Source organism: Prenolepis imparis, unplaced genomic scaffold, assembly GCF_030444845.1.
Source record: "Prenolepis imparis isolate NDT839.2.m4 unplaced genomic scaffold, iyPreImpa1.0 SCAF_7, whole genome shotgun sequence".
In the NCBI taxonomy this organism is placed as follows: Eukaryota; Metazoa; Arthropoda; class Insecta; order Hymenoptera; family Formicidae; genus Prenolepis; species Prenolepis imparis.
The window spans coordinates 12046106-12067712 of NW_028141165.1; the positions used below are offsets into that span (position 1 = coordinate 12046106).

General features: G+C 30.6%; 1 protein-coding gene across 8 annotated transcripts in view; it reads right to left on the reverse strand.

The window, feature by feature from the left end:
* The window catches only part of Trol (terribly reduced optic lobes), a 157158-nt gene that overhangs the window by 100340 nt on the left and 35211 nt on the right, over positions 1-21607 (reverse strand). For all 8 annotated transcript variants that reach the window (XM_083042631.1, XM_083042630.1, XM_083042629.1 and 5 more), the window contains exons 2-7: positions 12574-12718; positions 12257-12435; positions 11848-12022; positions 10025-10193; positions 9743-9903; positions 8947-9111 (exon numbers count right to left, since the gene is read on the reverse strand). In XM_083042631.1, the coding sequence (XP_082898757.1) occupies positions 8947-9111; positions 9743-9903; positions 10025-10193; positions 11848-12022; positions 12257-12435; positions 12574-12718 (994 nt within the window). The remainder of the gene's footprint in view (positions 1-8946; positions 9112-9742; positions 9904-10024; positions 10194-11847; positions 12023-12256; positions 12436-12573; positions 12719-21607) is intronic.

Below are 21607 nucleotides of genomic sequence, written 5' to 3' on the forward strand. Positions count from 1 at the left end.
CTTCGCTTCTATTTGTTTTTCTTTTCGAAATATATGATTTCGGAACACTTGAGAGAAATTTCTCTTAGAATTTACTCTGAAAATCATCGTAATCGTGGGACAATATGGTATGGAAAGAATTTTATGAAATTTTCTCTGATTAATATTTATCACAATAAAAATAATAATATCTATTGTAAAAAATATAAAATATGTTTGATTAATTTTACTAAACTGCATAGTAAAATTAATCAAACATATCTTATACTTTTTGTAATAGATATGTTTGTTATTTTTATTGTGATAAATATTAATCAGAGAAAATTTCATAAAATTCTTTCCATACCATATTGTCCCACGATTACCATGATTTTCAGGGTAAATTCTCTCTGTGTGAATATATATATCAAAAAGAATATATTTACAGGAGTTTTGTCACCAATAGACAAAATGTTTGTGTTACGTAATAGATGGATTTCGAGATTGCACATAGAGCTATTTCTATAGTTGCTTAAATATTTTATCTATTCGCATAATTAAAAAAATTAATGCGTAATTATAATATAATGCGAACTATAATGCGTTCTATAATGCGAAAAAGTTCAGTTTTATATGCAAGTTAAATTTTCAATTAAGAATATCATGTTTCAATTTTATTTTTTATTTATCTTGTTTCGAAAATTAACTTTTTGTAATTGCATGCGATCAAGCTATCAATAACAGTTCCATATTGATATAGAAATTGCGATACATTATAAATGTATTATCAAATTTATAAACCATATAAATTATAATATTCGTAATATAAATTTATTGTAAAAGTATGAATTAAAATAATGAATTGTGTGTTCAATAGTTTCAATAGTTTAGTGACGAAAAATCGACATTACTCTTTTATCACTACTCCGAGATTGAGCAATTGTTTTTATAAATTTGATATTATAAAGAAAAACAATACACTAGACGATTTAGTAAAAGATTTGGCTTATCAACCATAAAGAAATACTGATTTATATTCGAGATAAAATGGGTAACAAAAAGTCAAAATATTTAATTGCAAGTGTTATTCAAATAAAGATGCATACATCATTTTATCGTTAACAATAGAAAGATAATAACAAAATTTCGAATAATCTATTCAATAAAATTTGAATTTTTTAATAATAATAACTTCATCTGCAAATTATATATATTAATATAAGTATATAATTATAGTTTTTCATTAGAAAAAGAAGAATCTCTGATTTGCGAATGATAGATATATTAAAAAATAGATAGGTATATTAAAAAATTACGATCAGGGATTTATTTCTTACAAAAATTATCAAAAATGTTGCAAATTATCATGAACTAGAACATTTGACGATTTCGTTTTTTTCGGTAAGTAAAATGTAGATGTCTCGATAACTAACAATAAAATAAAGATTTTCTAGATTAATAATAAATTCTAAAATTATACAAAAACTTCATATTAAGTTGAAGCAAACTTTGATTTCAATAAATTATGTTATAAATATCGAAAAAAGTACGCATTTTTAAGCGGAAAGGAAATAGAAATCAAATTTGATTATAAAATGCTTCAAATCATTTAAAAAATTTAACAAATTTATTTTTAATTAATTATTAATTACCTAAAAATTACTTTAAAAAACTAATTATTTAATAAAAATATTGCTCTCTCTTAAATTTGATTGAGATTTGAAACTTCTTAGAGAGCATTATTGGAGATTTGATCTTGTACATAACTCTTTTATACGAAACCATTTTGTTTTATTTTTTAATTTTCAGTATATAATTAAATATTGTATTCTGTTTTTGCGAATTTTTCGGGGTCAAACAGAAATTATTTTGTTTCTAGAGTGAGCCATTTCATAATAGCACAATATTTGTATATTTTAATATATATAACACAGAAATAATCGCCAGAAAGTTTTAATCGTGTTCATGAATATGTAAAATGTACATGAACAAAAAAACTAAAATATTTAACACTTTTATTTGCTTGTCATATATTTTTTAGTTTTTTTAAAGATATGTATTTCATTATTTTAATGAAAAAGTTAACATATAATTTCATAAATCTTTTTTGATATAAAGTTAACATATAATTTCTTAACTCCTTTTTCGGAATTGCGCTCTAATTAATTTCTGGCGATTAATCTATTGTATATACAGATGTTATACATATATGTATACATGCAATACACTCACCGATACAGTGCGGAGCTCTATAATACAAAGCGTTGATCTATAACATAAAAAACACAAATTATATGTACATACAAAATAAAAATTTAAACAATAAATTTATATAAATTATATATATATATACATAATTATATATAAATTATATATTTATTTATATTTTTACATAATTTATTTATATATTTATATAATATTATATAAATTTCTTTTAATTATAATTTGCTTACCACATGGTTGCTCTGCCGTTGCCCGATGCCACCCTGGGCCTTCTCCTCGTAGAAGCTTCGAAACACTTGCACTCGCGTTCCTTTTTTTCGTTCGCGACGCGCGGCGACGCCCGGATTTTAAATATCACATTTTCGACGCGTTTCGGCAAAAGGCGAGAATCGCGAGAGCTTATTCGCGCGCGAATAGAACCGATGCTCTGTTTTTGCGTCGCCGTTATTTTCAAAGCCCACTTGTCGGAAGTCCTTCTCGAACGACGATGACGTGGCGACACCTTCACGACGCACTTAGGAGTCGCCGATATCCCACGAAATGGCCACTACATTTCACTATGTTTTATGTATCATAATTCAACGACGTAGAAATGGGATCGACAACGCCGAAAGACTCCGGAAATTCGCGTCGAAAGCGTAGCCGGTAAATCGATCCGCCCGTGTAGTAGATGCGTCCATGTAACGGACTGGTCCATGCGATCGCGATCACGTTGTCCGTACATGATTTCTCGACGCGACCGGATTTATACGATAATTAAGCACGTAAAAACAAACTCACACTCGTACTGTCACGGACCGGCGATGAGCACGTAAACGTCGATCGCGTACAACCGAAAATACACCGAAAAACAGCAGTAATTGTGCAAAACTGGCACTGCCAGTTACGAGACGTGCAACAAGCAACAAGGTCGCGAAGCGTAATGGCGGCGGTCGCGGCGTACGGCATACGTCACGTACACGGAGCTCGGAGCTCGGCTTGACTCGGCTCGGCTCGGCTCGTCTCGGCTCGGCTCAGCTCGGCTCGGGGCCCGAGCATCTCCGACCTTGGCATGTTGCGCGTCCCGACTCCTGACATTGCCAGTCTTGCACGAAGTACTGCTGTTGTAATTATATTTTCGGTTGTTCGCAATCCACATTTTCGCGATTTCTACGTCGTTGAATTGTGTAATATAAAACATAATGAAATGTAAGCGCCTATTTCTTGGAATATCGGCGACTCCTGAGTACGTCGCGGGGGAGTCGCAGCATCATCGTCGTTCGATGAGGTTAGGTCCATCTCCGATAAGTGGGTCTCGAAAAAAGCTGCGACGCGAAAACAGAGCATCGGTTCTATTCGCGCGCGAATAAGCTCTCGCGATTTTCGCGTTTTATCGAAACCGCGTCGAAAATGTGATATCTAAAACCCGGGCGTCGCCGCACGTCGCGAAGGAAAAAAAAGTAACGCGAGTGCAAGTGTTTCGAAGCTTCTACGAGGAGGTGGCCCGGGGTGGTATCGGGCAACGCCAGAGCAACCATGTGGTAAGCAAATTATATAATTAAAAGAAATTTATATAATATTATATAATTTATATAAATAAATGATATAAAAATATAAATAAATATATAATTTATATATAATTATATATGTATATATATATATATATAATTTATATAAATTTATTGTTTAAATTTTTATTTTGTATGCACATATATATAATTCGTGTTTTTTATATGTCATAGATCAACGCTTTGTACTATAGAGCTCCGCACCATATCGGTGAGTGTATTGCATGTATACATATATGTATAACATCTGTATATACAATAGATTAATCGCCAGAAATTAATTAAAATGCAATTCCGAAAAAGGAGTTAACAAATTATATGTTAACTTTATGTAAAAAAAGATTTAAGAAATTAACATGTTAACTCTTTCAATAAAATATATATATATATATATATATATATATATATATATATAATTTTCTTTAAAAGATAAAACTAAAAAAATATATAACCAAATAAAAGTGTTAAATATTTTTATTTTTTTTGTTCATGTACATTTACATATTCGTGAACACGATTAAAACTTTCTGGCGATTATTTCTATGTTATATATTAAAATATACTAATATTATGCTATTATGAACTGGCTCACTCTAGAAACAAAATAATTTCGTAAATGTTTGACCCCGAAAAATTCGTAAAAACATAATACAATATTTAAATATATACCGAAAATTTAAAAGTAAAACAAAACAATTTTGGATAAAAGAGTTATGTAGAAGATAAATCTCTAAAAATGCTCTCTAAGAAGGTTTCAAACCTCAATTCAATCAAATTTGAGATAGAGCAATATTTTTATTTAATAATTAGTTTTTTAAAATAATTTTTAGGTAATTAATAATTAATTAAAAATAAATTTGTTAATTTTTTAAAATGATTTGAAGCATTTTATAATCAAATTTGATTTCTATTTCCTTTCCGCTTAAAAATGCGTACTTTTTTTCGATATTTATAACATAATTTAGTGAAATCGAAGTTTGCTTCAACTTAATATGAAGTTTTTGTATAATTTTAGAATTTATTATTAATCTAGAAAATCTTTATTTTATTGTTAGTTATCGAGACATCTACATTTTACTTACCGAAAAAAACGAAATCGTCAAATGTTCTAGTTCATGATAATTTGCAACATTTTTGATAATTTTTGTAAGAAATAAATCCCTGATCGTAATTTTTTAATATACCTATCTATTTTTTAATATATCTATCATTCGCAAATCAGAGATTCTTCTTTTTCTAATGAAAAACTATAATTATATACTTATATTAATATATATAATTTGCAGATGAAGTTATTATTATTAAAAAAATCAAATTTTATTGAATAGATTATTCGAAATTTTGTTATTATCTTTCTATTGTTAACGATAAAATGATGTATGCACCTTTATTTAAATAACACTTACAATTAAATGCTATTTTTACTTTTTTTATTTTGTTACTGATTTTATCTCGAATATATATCAGTATTTCTTTATGGTTGGATAAGCCAAATCTTTTACTAAATCGCCCAGTGTATTGTTTTTCTTTATAATATCAAATTTATAGAAATAATTGCTCAATCTCGGAGTAGTAAAAAAAGAGTAATGTCGATTTTTCGTCACTAAAGTATTGAAACTATTGAACACACAATTCATTATTTGAATTCATACTTTTACGATAAATTTATATTACGAATGTTTTATAATTTATATGGTTTATAAATTTGATAATACATTTATAATGTATTATCGAATAAACATTATAAATTATAAAACATTTGTAACATAAATTTATCGTAAAAGTATGAATTCAAATAATGAATTGTGTGTTCAATAGTTTAATAGTTTAGTGTCGAAAAATCTCTTTCGACAATACTCTTTTTTCACTACCCCGAGATTGAGCAATTATTTTTATAAATTTGATATTATAAAGAAAAACAATACACTGGACGATTTAGTAAAAGATTTGGCTTATCCAACCATAAAGAAATACTGATATATATGCGAGATAAAATCGGTAACAATATAAATAAAGTAAAAATAGCATTTAATTGTAAGTGTTATTTAAATAAAGATGCATACACCATTTTATCGTTAACAATAGAAAGATAATAACAAAATTTCGAATAATCTATTCAATAAAATTCGGTTTTTTTAATAATAATAACTTTATGAATTTAATAATACATTTATAATGTATTGTCGAATAAACATTATAAATTATAAAACATTCTTAATATAAATTAATCGCAATTTCTATGTGAATATGGAACTGTTATTGATAGCTTGATCGCATGCAGTTAGTTAACAAAAAGTTAATCTTAGAAACAAGATAAATAAATAAATTTGAAACATGATATTCTTAATCAAAAATTTAACTTGTATACAAAACTGAACTATTTTGCATTATAGAACTAGTTCGCATTATATTATACTTACGCATTAATTTTTTTAATTATGCGGACAGAAAAAATATTTAAGCAAAAGATATTTAACTATAATAATATCTCAATATGTGCAATTTCGAAATCTATCTATTACATAACACAAACGTTTTGTCTATATATTGACAAAACTTCTGTAGATATTTTTCTTCATATATATATTCACAGAGAGAATTTTCTCTTAGAATTTAACCTGAAAATCATGGTAATCGTGGGACAATATGATATGGAAAGAATTTTATGAGATTTTCTCTGATTAATATTTATCACAATAAAAATAATAATATCTATTACAAAACATATAAAATATGTTTGATTAATTTTTTTATGCAGTTTAGTAAAATTAATCAAATATGTTTTATATTTTTTGTAATAGATATTATTATATTTATTGTGATAAATATTAATCAGAGAAAATCTCATAAAATTCTTTCCATAACATATTGTCCCACGATTACCATGATTTTCAGGGTTAATTCTAAGAGAAAATTCTCTTAGTGTTCCGAAATTATATATTCCGAAAAGAGAAACAAATAGAAGCGAAGGAATTTATTATAATGCAGTAGATTTACAGCGCCGTATACATTGATGTTTTGTGAGAAATTTTACTTTTTTCTTATATAACTAGAACAACACAGGCGCGCGCTACACGTGCGCTATTCCTTGATTTAATATAAAAAACAATTATATTTTTATATAAAGTTTGTTTAAACTGGAATAATATTTTTAGACAGAAATCAGCTGATTAAAGAGTTAATTTTCTAATTATTTTCTAACATAATAATACACTATAAAAATTAAAATAATGTCTTAAATAATATGTCATAATTCTTTAAACTCGATTAATATTTTTGACAGTTATCAGCTGATTTCTGTCAAAAAATATTAATTGCAGATAAGGCATCATAACATATTATTTACAACATATTATTATTTTACATTTTATAACATATTATTTTAAAATTTAATTAGCAAATTAACGCTTTATTAATATTTTTTTACAGAAATCAGTTGATTAAGACGTTAATTTGCTAACTAAATTCTAAAATAATAATATATGTTATAAAAATTAAAATAATAATGTTTCAAATAATATGTTACACTTTCTTAAACTTGATTAATATTTTTAACAGTTATCAGCTGATTTCTGTCAAAAATATTAATCGAGTTTAAAGAATGATAACATATTATTTAAAACATTATTATTTTAATTTTTGCACCCAATTATTATTTTAAAAAATTATACAAAACGCTTTAATCAGTTGATATCTGTAAAAAAATATTAATGTAAAATTTTGCTAACTAAATTTTAAAATAATAATATGATATATAAATTAACATAATAATATATTTTAGAAATATAATACTTTATACTCGATTAATATTTTTGACAGTTATCAGCTGATTTCTCTCAAAAAATATTAATCGAAGATAAGGTATTATAACATATTATATACAACATATTTCTTTTATAATTTTAAAAATTTATTATTATTTTAAAATTTAGTTGACAAATTTTTATTTTATTAATATTTTGACAGATATCAGCTGATTAAAGCATCAATTTACTAATTAATTTTTAAATTATAATATGTTTAAAAAATTAAAATAGTAATATGTTTTAAGTAATATGTTTTAGTTCTTTTAACTCGATTAATATTTTTGACAGTTATCAGCTGATTTCTGTCAAAAAATATTATTTGAATTTAAAGTATTATAATATATTATTTACAACCTTATTATTTTCTATAACATATTTTTATTTTAAAATTTAATTAGCAAATTAATGCTTTAATCAGCTGATATCTGTCAAAAAATATTAATCATGTTTAAATAAACTTTATATTATTTTTTTAAAATATCATTCTTTTTAATATAAAGTCAAAGAATAGCGCGTGCTTGTGTTTTTTTAGTTCCTTTCTAAAAAAAGGCATATTATTGATTCTTGAAAATCTCATTCGAAAATTTCGAAATGTATTGTTGCCTCTTTTCTGCGTTGCCGATTGATTTTGTCGTTGCGTTTATTTCGTGAGCGGCTGTCATTGCATATTTTGACAGTTGTGTGGATCGAGGGATTAATAGTGTATTGAAAGTTATATATATCAAGGGATTTTGTGTATATAATTGCAATTAGCAAGTAAATTGTTAAAATCTGAAGAATACGTGTTTATTAATTTTGCGATTGAATGGTTTCGATTACAGTTTCAATCGCAAAATTAATAAATATGTATTTTTTAGATTTTAACAATTTACTCGCTAATTGCAATTATATACACAAAATCTTTTGATACACATAATTTTCAATACACTATTAACTCCTCGATGCACACAACTGTCAAAATATGCAATGACAGCCGCTCACGAAATAAGCGCAATGATAGAATCAATCGGCAAAGCGGAAAAGAGGCAACAATATATTTAGAGATTTTCGAGAGAACTTCGAGACTTTTGAGAATTAATAACATGCTTTTTTTAGGGAGGGATAAAAAGCTCTACCTGCTGGAAACCTGTCTTTGAAATTATTTAAACGATACTTGGTACCTCATTACAAATTATGTAGAGAATTATAAATGAATCATGCAGAGTTTACTATAAAGCTATGATTACAGCTATGTTATAACGTACCATATATCTGTACATAGGCCACAGCTTGACCTTCATTAGGAGGAGAGAATAAAAATGCGTATTTTATATATTTATAAGCGCTATGAACAAGCCATGAGTTTGAATAATATTGTCGTAAAGTTTCCCTCGAGAAAAATGATTACGCGGATTCGAGTCCTGCGTACTTACCGTCGCTCGTTCTGTTTGATGAATCTGTCGGACAATTATCCTCGTCGGAACCATCATTGCATTGTAATACGCCGTCGCAACGTGATTCTAGCGACACACATTCACCGCTTCTACATCTTAATTCGGCTGTTTGATCGCATTCCGGCTGTGTGTTTTTCTCCCCGGCTGTATCCAGATGTGTCGTATTTATGTGCATTCGAGGGTAGGTAGAATAAATGATTCGTGACGCCCAACCGGTGTTTAGTTTAAAAAAGATTTAAAACAAGAATATTTAAAAAGAACAATAGAAAATTAATTAAGAAAAATATTTCAAAATTAAAATAAAAATAAACTTAATAAAAACTGAACAAAAGATAAATGTATCTAATTGGAAATAAATGAACATCATGAAAATTGTAATGAATTTTGCAAGCAATTTGAGAAAATAAATGCATTCTTCGTGCATATCTACTTATATCAATGTATAACAATTTAACATCTATATAACAATGTATATATGTGCACATCAAAAAAATTGTCACGGGAATGATCAATTTTAGCTCTCAATGCTAGATACGTTATCTTCATGATTGTTTTGTGCAAATAATATTTTGCGTACAGCCATTAATCAATTCCGACCGTTAAGAAGTCAATCATTCGATATTCATTCAAACCTTCGCACTTATTGTATTCAGACTTTCCGCAAGTTCACGGCATCGCGGAAAGTTGAAACAAATTACGAAGTTGAGTCTCGAAAGCTTTAACGTGAAATCGATCATTTCCAAAGTCGTTAGACGGCAGTTATCGATGGAAATACCTTGAAATATCCTGAACATGAATCCCTCCGGACCTACTTGGATACCGCCTAAAGAATGATACTGCAACTGTTGATCTAGAATGGCACGCACCTCAAGTTCGTCTGTGAATGTCGAACCAATGTCTAAAGTGACTTGCGACGTGAAAGCGTCAGACGTTGGTCTAAAAGTAAAATTTAACTAGTTTATTTAAATAGTTCAAATATAGACATATGATTATTTTAGAAATGTTATCGAGACAAAAATAATAGTGGATATAAATATATTTGAATAATTATACTCACGATATCTTGACGACGCTGGCGAAATGATTGTATCCCGGAATGTAACGATTGTACAAGTCCTCGAGGGCATGCGTGAGATTACCACTCAATTCCCGATATTCAGGACTGTTTCTGTCGGAGTACTCTCGTCTATACGGCTCGCCGACTGTCAATGTTATTCGGTAAAATCCTGTCAAAGAGAAAATTTAATGAATAATCGATCCCTTAAAAATTAATTACACACACACACACACACACACACACACACACACACACACACACACACAAAATAATGCTTTCCTTATTTATGATAAAGAATACTCTATAATGCTATTAAAATATTGCTTCTGTTTGTTCGGTTCGTTTTGCGTTTATTTACATTATAGAATTGATATATTCTCTAATCGGTAAAAAAACATATATTTATATATTACGAGAATAAATAAATATTTTATTAATTCATTCAAAAAAATTGTGTTAAATAAATGATAAGCTCTGTATTAAATAAGGCAATTAATATTAATACGTATAAATATTCTCTGACAATGAATCGATCGATCTATTTGATGTTGCGCTATAAGTAAGTAGTACATTTTAAAATAAAGCTGCCAATCTCTTACTTTGATATTATGATATTATGACTTTTATTTCTATATCAATAAAATGTTATATATACATTAAATAAGTTGTTATTAACTATTTTTCTTATATATTTTATTATTGTTTTCACAAATATATAAAATTAATTACACACACACATACAAAATGATGCTTTCCTTATTTATGATAAAGAATACTCTATAATGCTATTAAAATATTGCTTCTGTTTGTTCGGTTCGTTTTGCGTTTATTTACATTATAGAATTGATATATTCTCTAATCGGTAAAAAAACATATATTTATATATTACGAGAATATAATAAATATTTTATTAATTCATTCAAAAAAATTGTGTTAAATAAATGATAAGCTCTGTATTAAATAAGGCAATTAATATTAATACGTATAAATATTCTCTGACAATGAATCGATCGATCTATTTGATGTTGCGCTATAAGTAAGTAGTACATTTTAAAATAAAGCTGCCAATCTCTTACTTTGATATTATGATATTATGACTTTTATTTCTATATCAATAAAATGTTATATATATATTAAATAAGTTGTTATTAACTATTTTTCTTATATATTTTATTATTGTTTTCACAAATATATAAAATTAATTACACACACACACACACACACACACAAAATGATGCTTTCCTTATTTATTATAAAGAATACTCTATAATGCTATTAAAATATTGCTTCTGTTTGTTCGGTTCGTTTTGCGTTTATTTACATTATAGATTGATATATTCTCTAATCGGTAAAAAAACATATATTTATATATTACGAGAATATAATAAATATTTTATTAATTCATCCAAAAAAATTGTGTTAAATAAATAATAAGCTCTGTATTAAATAAGGCAATTAATATTAATACGTATAAATATTCTCTGACAATGAGTCGATCGATCTATTTGATGTCGCGCTAAGTAAGTAGTACATTTTAAAATAAAGCTGCCAATCTCTAAACTCTCTTACTTTGATGTTATGATATTATGACTTTTATTTCTATATCAATAAAAATGTTATATATACATTAAATAAGTTGTTATTAACTATTTTTTTTATATATTTTATTATTGTTTTCACAAATATATAAAATTAATAAAAATTATTAACAGATTTATCGTCTTTTTTTTTCTAAGAAACAGGCAGGGAAAAGATTAAAGAGTTATTAAAATCTAGTAAATTTTAATTAATAGAGTTGTATTTATAAAAAATTAGAGACTTACGTGCTTTTCCGTCAGCGTTGCGATGTTGGGTTCCTATATTTGGGTGATGGTCCAATTCTTCTTCGCCCGCGCTGCCTTCGATCTCTCCTGAACCGGCCAAATCTTCGTCATCGGAATTCCCATACGTTATCGGTATTCGTTGACTTTCCGCGACATTACTTATCTCATTATCGTGCTATAAAAAGCGTAATAGTATTTTCATATAAAAGATATTTTTCTAACTAAATGAATATGAATTGTTTAAAGAAAATCGAAAAGCATAAAGGTTTATAAATCTTATATCTATAATATACTATTATTCTATTATAAAGACACTATCTAGATTAAAAATATATATTACACAATCTAATTAAACATGATAAACAGATGATATAATAGAAAGTAAAATTTTAAAGCAATATTTTATTACTTCGTCGTCTACTTCGCCGTTGTCCTCATCCTTTTCGAGAGTTAATCTTTCGATACCAATACTCGTTTCGGCACTTGGCGCTTCAGGTTGATCGAGAGTATGATTTCCTTCATTTCCACTGCGATGACTGTCTAAGATGACCGAGTTGTCAAATGTTTCATCTTGATATTCTTTTTGATCTAAAAAATTGAATAATTAAAAGATTAGACAATAATGTAAATATTTTCAATATATTATATATGATAAAAAATTCACGAAAAATAATATATGTAGACTTAATTTCTTCTAATTATACTTTATTAAAACAGAATTAATACCTGGCGGCGTTGGCGTCGATGTAGAAAAGAAATCGATGATTTCTCTCTTTATCCTATGAAGAAGAGATTCATCTTGATGCGTTTCGATCATTGGCGCTTGAACCGCGGGTTGTTTACCTTCCGGATCGAAAATCAAGTCATCGTCCTGAAAAAGCAAATCAAAATTGTAGATCTTGAATCTTGAAAGAGAAACCGATAAGATTGTTCTTATCGCGATAATAATTATAATATGTAAATATGATTATAATACATCCCAATTAATCTATTCAGCCGTTTCGTCGTTGCAGAGGGGACAATCAATCTCTCTCATAAGTCTCTTTATAAAACTATTAAATTTAAAATCTGATTTTTTCGTATTTCAAATAGTTTCAAGAATATCTCCTGCATTCGTTACAATTTTCGCCGCTTTATGACAAATTCATAAGTCACTATCTCGTTGAGGGCCCCGCCGAGAACCGGATAACCATATGTGCTCGCACGCGCGCGAACAGCAGCAGCACGTACGTGTAAGAGATCCTCGAGCGTGTATATCGCCAAGTATCCTCACGTGTCTCTCATAAAGAACCAATTCTCACCTAAACACACGATATAAATTCAGGATCGTCGAGCCATTCTGCCGGCAGCGGCGCGTCGTGATTCCATAAGAATCGCGCGACCGGCAAACTGCCCAGGATTCGAGTACGGGTCAATGACGTTGCCCGTACGGGATGAAAATGGAGAACCGACGTACCCATATAGCGAGGTATAAGCCAGAAAAGCCAACTGGAATAATGTATCGTTATGGGTGAATATCTGACGAGTCCAGGTCCTACGTAAGGATACGGACCGCCCGATTATGCAAGCGTGTCGTTGTTACAACATAAATATGAATAATACACTGGATATACACCGTCCAGAAAAACCCTAAGCATGTATGACATTTCTTATATACAAATAAAAAATATAAATGCACTCGGCAATGATCGACTAACGAAGACATCGCGAGGAAACTCTTTCACGATTATAGTAAATTATAATTTAATCAAAGAAAATTAACAAAAAGCCATTCTCTAAAATTAAATTTATAACGAAATTAAAATTAACTTTTAGAACTTTTAATTTCTCTCTATACACCTTTCTTTTCCTTTTTAAATAATAAATATATATAAAATTTAATTAATTAAATAGAAATTAGTATTAATAAATTGAGATATAGTAAAGTAAGTTCTTGATTTGCATTACTGTTGGTTACTTTTAATAGGACGATTTTCGCAGGACAGGTGAGACACGTGTTTCGTTTTTAATGCGTGCATACAAAGTGTTGCGCGACGTTGTAACACGTGAGCGAAACTATGGCGTATTTTTTTCCACGAGCGCGAGTTTGTATACCGGTAATGAAGCTTAAATCGCGTCGGGACGAGATGTATTATTACAATGGTGCATTTACACGCCGCGTCGGGCATCATTTAAAGATTCGCATGCAACGTGCAACATACTCGCACGTATAAGAAAACCGCACACCTCTTCATGCGTGCACATGGGAGTCTAAATGCGAGTGTGAAACGGCGCGCACGCGTTACATAACTTTGAACTCGGTTTTAACGAGGCTAACGACACGATGAGTTTATTAATCCGCGATTCGAGACAATCCAAACATTCGCGAAACGACCGTTTTTTCGATTCGGAAACTCGTTGAAGGAAGAATAATATCGAAATATAAAAGATATATCCATAATGTTATTATTGTGTGAGACCGATTAATTGCTCTTTCACTTTGTTGTTCGAGTAGATGTAGCTCCAAAATATTCATTCTGTCAAGCATTAACAATCAAAAACAGTGAGCGATTCGAGAAAAAAAAAAACGCGACAACGCCCATCGTGCCCGTTGTTTCGAAATTGCGGAAGTCCGGACTTAGCGGGTCGCAGATAAAACGCACTGCGAGAGACCATTTTAGATCGCGATAACGACCATGATGCGCGGCACATCCTGCCAGAAAACAGCCGGTACATTGTTCGCACACAGTTTTATTGCAGGCAATTTAACGATTCGGTCTGCATTTAAACTATCCTTTAAACGATTACAGCATTGCGCGCACCATATCATTATCGGCTAATAGCGAGCATATAGATTTCATAAATTGACAAGATTATTGGATAGCCACGCTATGGATACTTTATAAATTTAATAAGAGAGAGAGAGAGAGAGAGAGAGAATCGATAAAATATATACAATAAAATGCAATAAAATAAATATATAATCTCTCAATGCTCACACAAAGTTATCTCAAAATACCATAATGAAAGAAATACAATATATTTATAATAAAATATCAGATATCAGATTATTTTAAATAATTAAAAGGTTAATTATTTTTAATAATTACACATCATCCAATAAATATTTAATGTTTTGAAAATGTCTGCAAATATCTGCTGTTATATTTTAAGGTGTTTCGCTATTGTAAATTCAACATTAAAGCTAATAGATGTGCGAGCTTTTTGCGGCTGTAAAGCGTTAAACGAGAGTCTGCCAATAACGAGAGTATAAATCGGCCAACGAGGTCGAACGTCATAATAGAGCTCTTCGGGAAAAATAAAGAATCTGACCACGGAAAGCGCAGAGCATCGGTGCCCCCGAGACGCGCGGGGAAGAACTTTGTTATTCTGGGCAAGTTTTACACGGGATTCTGCAGCTAAGTCCACTCTATGATCCTTTCACGGCAACTACGTGCTCATACTTCGACAAAACACCGTTCCTATAGTCCGAAATCCTTAAAATGCATGGGAAATACGTGTTGGCGCAGGTTAAGTAGAAAATTCGTCCTGCGTCGAGCAGGTCCGGGGAACTTCGTAGGGCTTTACGATGGCAAAGTTGCCAGAGAGACGCGATAGAGATGCACGATTAACATTCTAATATTCATTTTTTTTTCTCTCAACGTGTCTTACCTTGATGCATCGGTCAGAATGATTCGACGAATTGTATTTCGTAATTATGCAAAAACTTTCATTGCCATATGCGGTCACTTCGAATCGTACCTGGAATATGCGGCGCGTCGATGACTATACAAGGTAATGCACAAGAGAAAAGGGAATGATATATATAGTAAAGATATATTCTAAAAAAATATTTGAATTTCCAAAAAGACAGTTCAATTGTACAGTTACATAATACTGAACGTTAAATATATAAAATAGCACACACACATACATTTTTTGACATGTACGTGATAACATTTTTTGTCCAATTTCTATCATTGAAATATGGCACGCTGTTGCACAATGTAGTACAATGATAAGAATCGATAGCGCGTATGTATCTTCCACCATTAGTTAGTTTCTCTTCTCATTGATGCAATTCTAAATTATCCACAAATGTTACCGAATCACCGTATGTAGGCTATCTTCGTTTGTTCACGTGCTGACGTGCGCGAGAGATAACAGATGTATATCTTTTACAATTTTACACAGTCAAAACACTTTTTTACATAATCGCGCCGATAATAGTAGCAGTATATTTAAAGAATGAAACTACAATTTTCAATACAATCAAACAAGAAGATTGATAGATTGACTGGTTTTCTAAGGAGAAATCTGTGTTTATTGATAAATGGTATAATATTCAATCATATAAATAAAAATTAAAAAATTGAAGCAAAGACAAAAGACGCGATAAAAACATAAAGCAAATTGTAATCAGTAAAAAAAAACTTTTGTGGTCAAATTTATATAATAATACGTGACTCGAATTTTGAAAATATAAGCGCCTTCGGATTTTTTCTTATTCTTTTAATAAACAAAATGATATTAATTTATAAATGTTATTAATTAAATGTTGTTAATTTATATAATTACAGATTGATAAAACTTGACGTTTTTTATTCAGTGCATTATTTTTATTATTTCATTAGTTTAATAATTATGTAACCACTGTATGAAAAAGTGAGAATATCACATTACATGTTTTATGTTTTTTGTATTGATACTGATAATGTTTTGCAATCAAAGCACTTGCAATCTACAGGTCAAGCGTACAGCAGATAATCAGCGACCTATGAGAATTTGTAAATTTTTAGCACATAAAAATTAAAGATGATCAATTCAGAATTATAATTATAATTTAAATAATTATTACAAACGTAAAAAAAAGAGAGAGAGATTTTCTGTTTTTATATTGTATACATATAGATTTGAAATACATTAATAATTTATTATAAATACTATAAATGTTTAGTATTTTAATTATAATATTATATAATATATAATATTAATACAATGAAATATAAGGAAAAAGCGTGATATGCATAATATATATAATTCGATTCTCCATTTATTCTTATAGCATTATTTTTAATTAATTTTAAATCTCTCAATCAGATTGAACTTCTTGTCATGCAGATTGAACTTCTTGTCATGCAACGATATTTTTAGTAGACAGATTATATATATAAAAATTTTCCAATAATATCAGTTCCAATAATATCAAAACATTTTATTACAAGAGATAAATCTAATTATTAAATAACAGTTATTAATATCACTGACATAAATGTGTATGTATGGATGTGTATGCGTGTGTATCTGACGCCGTTTACAATACAATGGTAAACGTAACGCATTATTAATGTGACTAATATCAAACATCTATTCATCAACTGGCTTTTTAAACTGACTGTAAAAGTCACAGTGCCTGTATATAGAACAGCTTTGTGTGATTTAGTAGCGTCGAAGGCTGCGTCCCGAGGAGAAAAAGTGCTCAAAGGTCAAGATCCAGCACGTACAAGGCAGGTCGGAACGAAGAAATCCCTCCAATTTAAGGGACTCTTCTCCGAGGCTTTGACTTAACGAATATATACGTCCAGTTTCTCGCGTCCTCCAGGACGCGCGAAAGAGAAAAGCGATATGACGCAGGAAGAACGGAGTCGATAAGAAGAAGGGAAGAGGTGATAGCGAACGGAAGAGAGAAGGACGAAGGAAAGGGGAGCGAGATGTTGGCCGATCGTTCTTTGTCTTAAGCCGTGCTATATTAATGCGAAGAACATGTTACATGGAGTGGAATAAAGGGGTAGCAGCAGAGAGGGAAAAGGAAGGAGATGGGGAAAAGGGTGGCATCGTGGCGAAGGAAAAGAAGAGCGGCGTCACGCGGAATACTAAGAAGGGTCGCACACGCTCGTCGAATCTACGTCCAGGATGGAAGAACGGCCTACTCATTTAACCTCGCCTTTGCATTTTAACAGCTTCTCGTCGCAGGAACAAGTCCTTCGATCCGAAAGATACGGAGTCCGGCGAACGGTTAAATAATGTGTGAAATTGCATAACGCTTCGATCGCGTTGATTTCGATTGGAAATGACAAAGATATGTTACATCTCATTATTATTAATTCGTTAAATATGATGAACCAAATTATAGCGCAAACACTGACGGACGCGAGTTTTTTATTGCATTGGTGAACGTGGCAATAATTTTTGCACGTTATCCAAATCAATCGTGATGTAACTGAAGAAATGAAAATGAAGAAATAAAGAAACAAATATAAAACGAAACAATTAATAAAAAAGGGAGTACATTTTAGTTCAATAAATATCGACATTTTGATGTATTGTATGTTACACGGACAAGCAAAACAGCTAAAAATCGCGTGTGTCAGTAGATGTTAACAGATAACACACGCGCGCTTAATTCCCAACAAGCGGATCCACAAGAGTTCGTGGGACCACCGAAGCAGGGATGATCTTATATGAACCTTCATATCCCCCGTGTTTTAGAGGACACGACGCGGTCAAATAATTCCGGCTCGACCAAATATCTCAATCCTCTCTCGGCCATGGCCGCGAAATTGCGGAAATCATCTCGGTCCGATTTCCCGAGGAGAATGCGACGTCGATTCTCTCACAGCGACCGACGGAGCCGCGGGCTGCGGTCTGCCACTCGCACGTCAACCCCTCGACGCCGGAAAAAGCGCATTAACCAGTTTTCGGGAAGATACAGTCTTCGTCGACAGCTCTTTCGCGAGGAAGATCTTGAATGACGAGATATCAATTCCTCTACAATTGCAACGAAAATCGTCTCTCTCTCTCATATTATTTAATGCTTGACAAAATGTTGATAAATTTCGACATGTCGATGCGATGGCAAATAATTGTGCAATGTCTACCGAGAAAATTGATATAAATATCTCACTGCAAATAACGATATTTATTTCTCCAGTCGCGTCTGCATTTGATATTTTGTGAATCCGTAAGCATAATTTTAAATTCTTTTCCTTCTTAATTCTGTTAAGTTTAATGATAAGTACGAGGAAAACACGCAATTACATTTATCACAGACAAATATAGATCAGATTATTTGTTAACGTTAATTCACTAAAAAAATTATCTTGAAAATAACTTTTTATTCAGAAACTGCTGCATTAATCAATAGAATCATTAGAAATGATCAAGACGAAAAGATTCTCGAGAAAAAATTTAAAAAAAGAAAAATTTTCTCAATTATATTATCGTTATTATGTATGCATAAATTCATCGAGCGATATCTTAAATATCACTTATTCTTATACTAAAATTGCATAGTTAAATCGCATAATTTGTCTTTTTCTACCATTATTTTTATAAACTTGTATTGTTAAATAAAATTCTATTTTAAAATCGATAATATCATTATTTGATATTTTTATTTATACAAAATCAAGCACAATCGTTTTAATATATGCAGCAAAAAGATCAAAAATTTTTATAATCCGATCGATATCTGTCATTCTTCTCTTGTCGCTTAAGCGGTATCCGCCCGTTTTTCTTGCAGCGTGTCACGAATGAAACCCGAAGCGACGAGTGGCGCAACAAAGTACGAAACTCCACTTAACACTTACCACCCCAACGAGAACGCTCTCACGTGTCGTCTGTTACGATCTGCCGCGCACCCGTTTCCCTATAAAAGGACCGCGTTAAGCGTCATTTCGACCAATCGCGAGGGGTGAATTACAACTACCCCGATTACAGAGATTTCTCAAGATGTAATCCTCGACTACTAGAGGGGTTAATTCTTAGTAAAGTAACTTCTACAGTGTAGGTCCGGGGGTTCCGTCTATATTTTCTCAGTGAAATTTTATATGTTATATACATTCTCAAAAATATTCAAAAAGTTTCAATATAATTCCTACATTTATCGAATATAATTTGAATTTGTGAAGTGTTTGCTCGTAGCATTTAAATACTTGTTAAATATATTAAATTAGTCGAATAATCTCTGTTTATTAAATATGTTCTGTTTATAAATGTTATTCAAATAGTGTATAAAGTATCCTACACAATCGATGGAAAATTGAATAGATTATATTATCTCTTAAAATTTGTAATAAGCTACTAAAACTGAAGGACCATATTTATAAAAAAATTCAGCGAAAATAAATAATAGAATATTATTCTATTCTGAATAGAATTTTTGAATAGAATTGAAATATAATTTTAATTTAAAGTCTAGAGTCCACGCGGTAAAATGTCAAATTTAAAAAGTTGTGAAAAAATAATGCTCTTACATAATTCTCGTTAAGGTAAAATTATCGTCAAATCTTAAGAAAGAATGCTACGTGTACATTTATATATATATGTCAAAATTTCAACTTATTATGTAAATATAATATGTCGGCGAGACTAAGTATCTACGCTCATCCTATAATAACGAATGAGATTGATGATTATAAAGTGAAGTGAAAGGCAAGAGCTCTTAATGGATACCCACGAATCTCGTGAGAAATCAATCGGCTGTCCGCCGATCATCGCGCTGCTCTCGCTTCAATTAGCTTACGTAACATATCTCACGTTTTTATTTGCCCCAGCCAGCCTCTGAGAATAGTTGTTCCGACGGTCATTAACTCTATTAAGTCGTTAAACCATGATGCACCGACCAAGCATAGTCATCGCACGTGCTCTCATCGTATTTACGCGCGCGAGATGCCCAGCGGCAATTGTGCTCGCTTTACGTTTATCTTGGCGGACCTTGAAGATGCGCGATAACCGCCAAGTAATTTCGCAAGTCTTCGTATGCTTGTTTCGAGCTTAGTAGAAACCAAATATTCGATTTTCATTAAAATGCTAGAAGCTTTTTTACGACTACTGAAATATAAATCAGAGATACTTATCAATTAATTGATTAATTAATTAACTAGTATGTCTCTTGTTATTTCTTCATTCATTCATATTATCTCTTCCTGTAATATTTAATCATCAATGTCAACGCCGCTTCGATACCTCGAAATTCTCAGTATTGATAATACACATATACTTATGCACGAACGATTTTATCAAATGTGAATTCTATCATGTGGCCTGCGAGAGAAGTTACACTGAATACGTTTCACAATCCTCAAAACTAATCACTAAAAAAAACGAATAATTCATATGTTAATTACAGCACGACAGTAGAAATTTTCTGAAATGCAATTTCTTATGTTATAATATTATTAATGCAACTAAATTTTCAAAAAGATTAAAATAAGTCCGGCTCGCGAATCTAGTTTAATCTGCAATTTTGTGTATTATTTTTATATGTGTATGTATACATATAATAATAATAACAATGTTAATAGAGAATCTTTATATAGTAGATGTTATTTCATTAAGACAAACATACTTCGAAGCAAATATAGCAAAAATATGGCAAAAATTCCTTATATTTCCAAACCTCGTACGGCACGCACGAATGGACTCTATTGAGATATCCATTCAACGATTTCCTACTGCCGCAACGATACGGATTTCGTTAAATAATGTTCCAGCCAGTGTGTATGTGTGAGATCGCCGCGAACGTCTACGTCGACCTGCAATTCGTCGACCTAATCGATGGTGCCGCCCGCAGCATGAACAATTGTATCGGCGGTGTGTGTTTTGACGGGCGTCCATATATGCTTTCAGTGAAAATAATGTCTGAAGCGTTTCGCGATCTCACTGCCGCCTCTCGCGAGGGCAAATGTGCCGTAAGGAGTGAGCAGCTAAACCTCCGCAAACATTCGAAAATGAATACCAGGTGATCGAGAGGTCGCGAAAGCGCAGAAGAGGGTTTCGA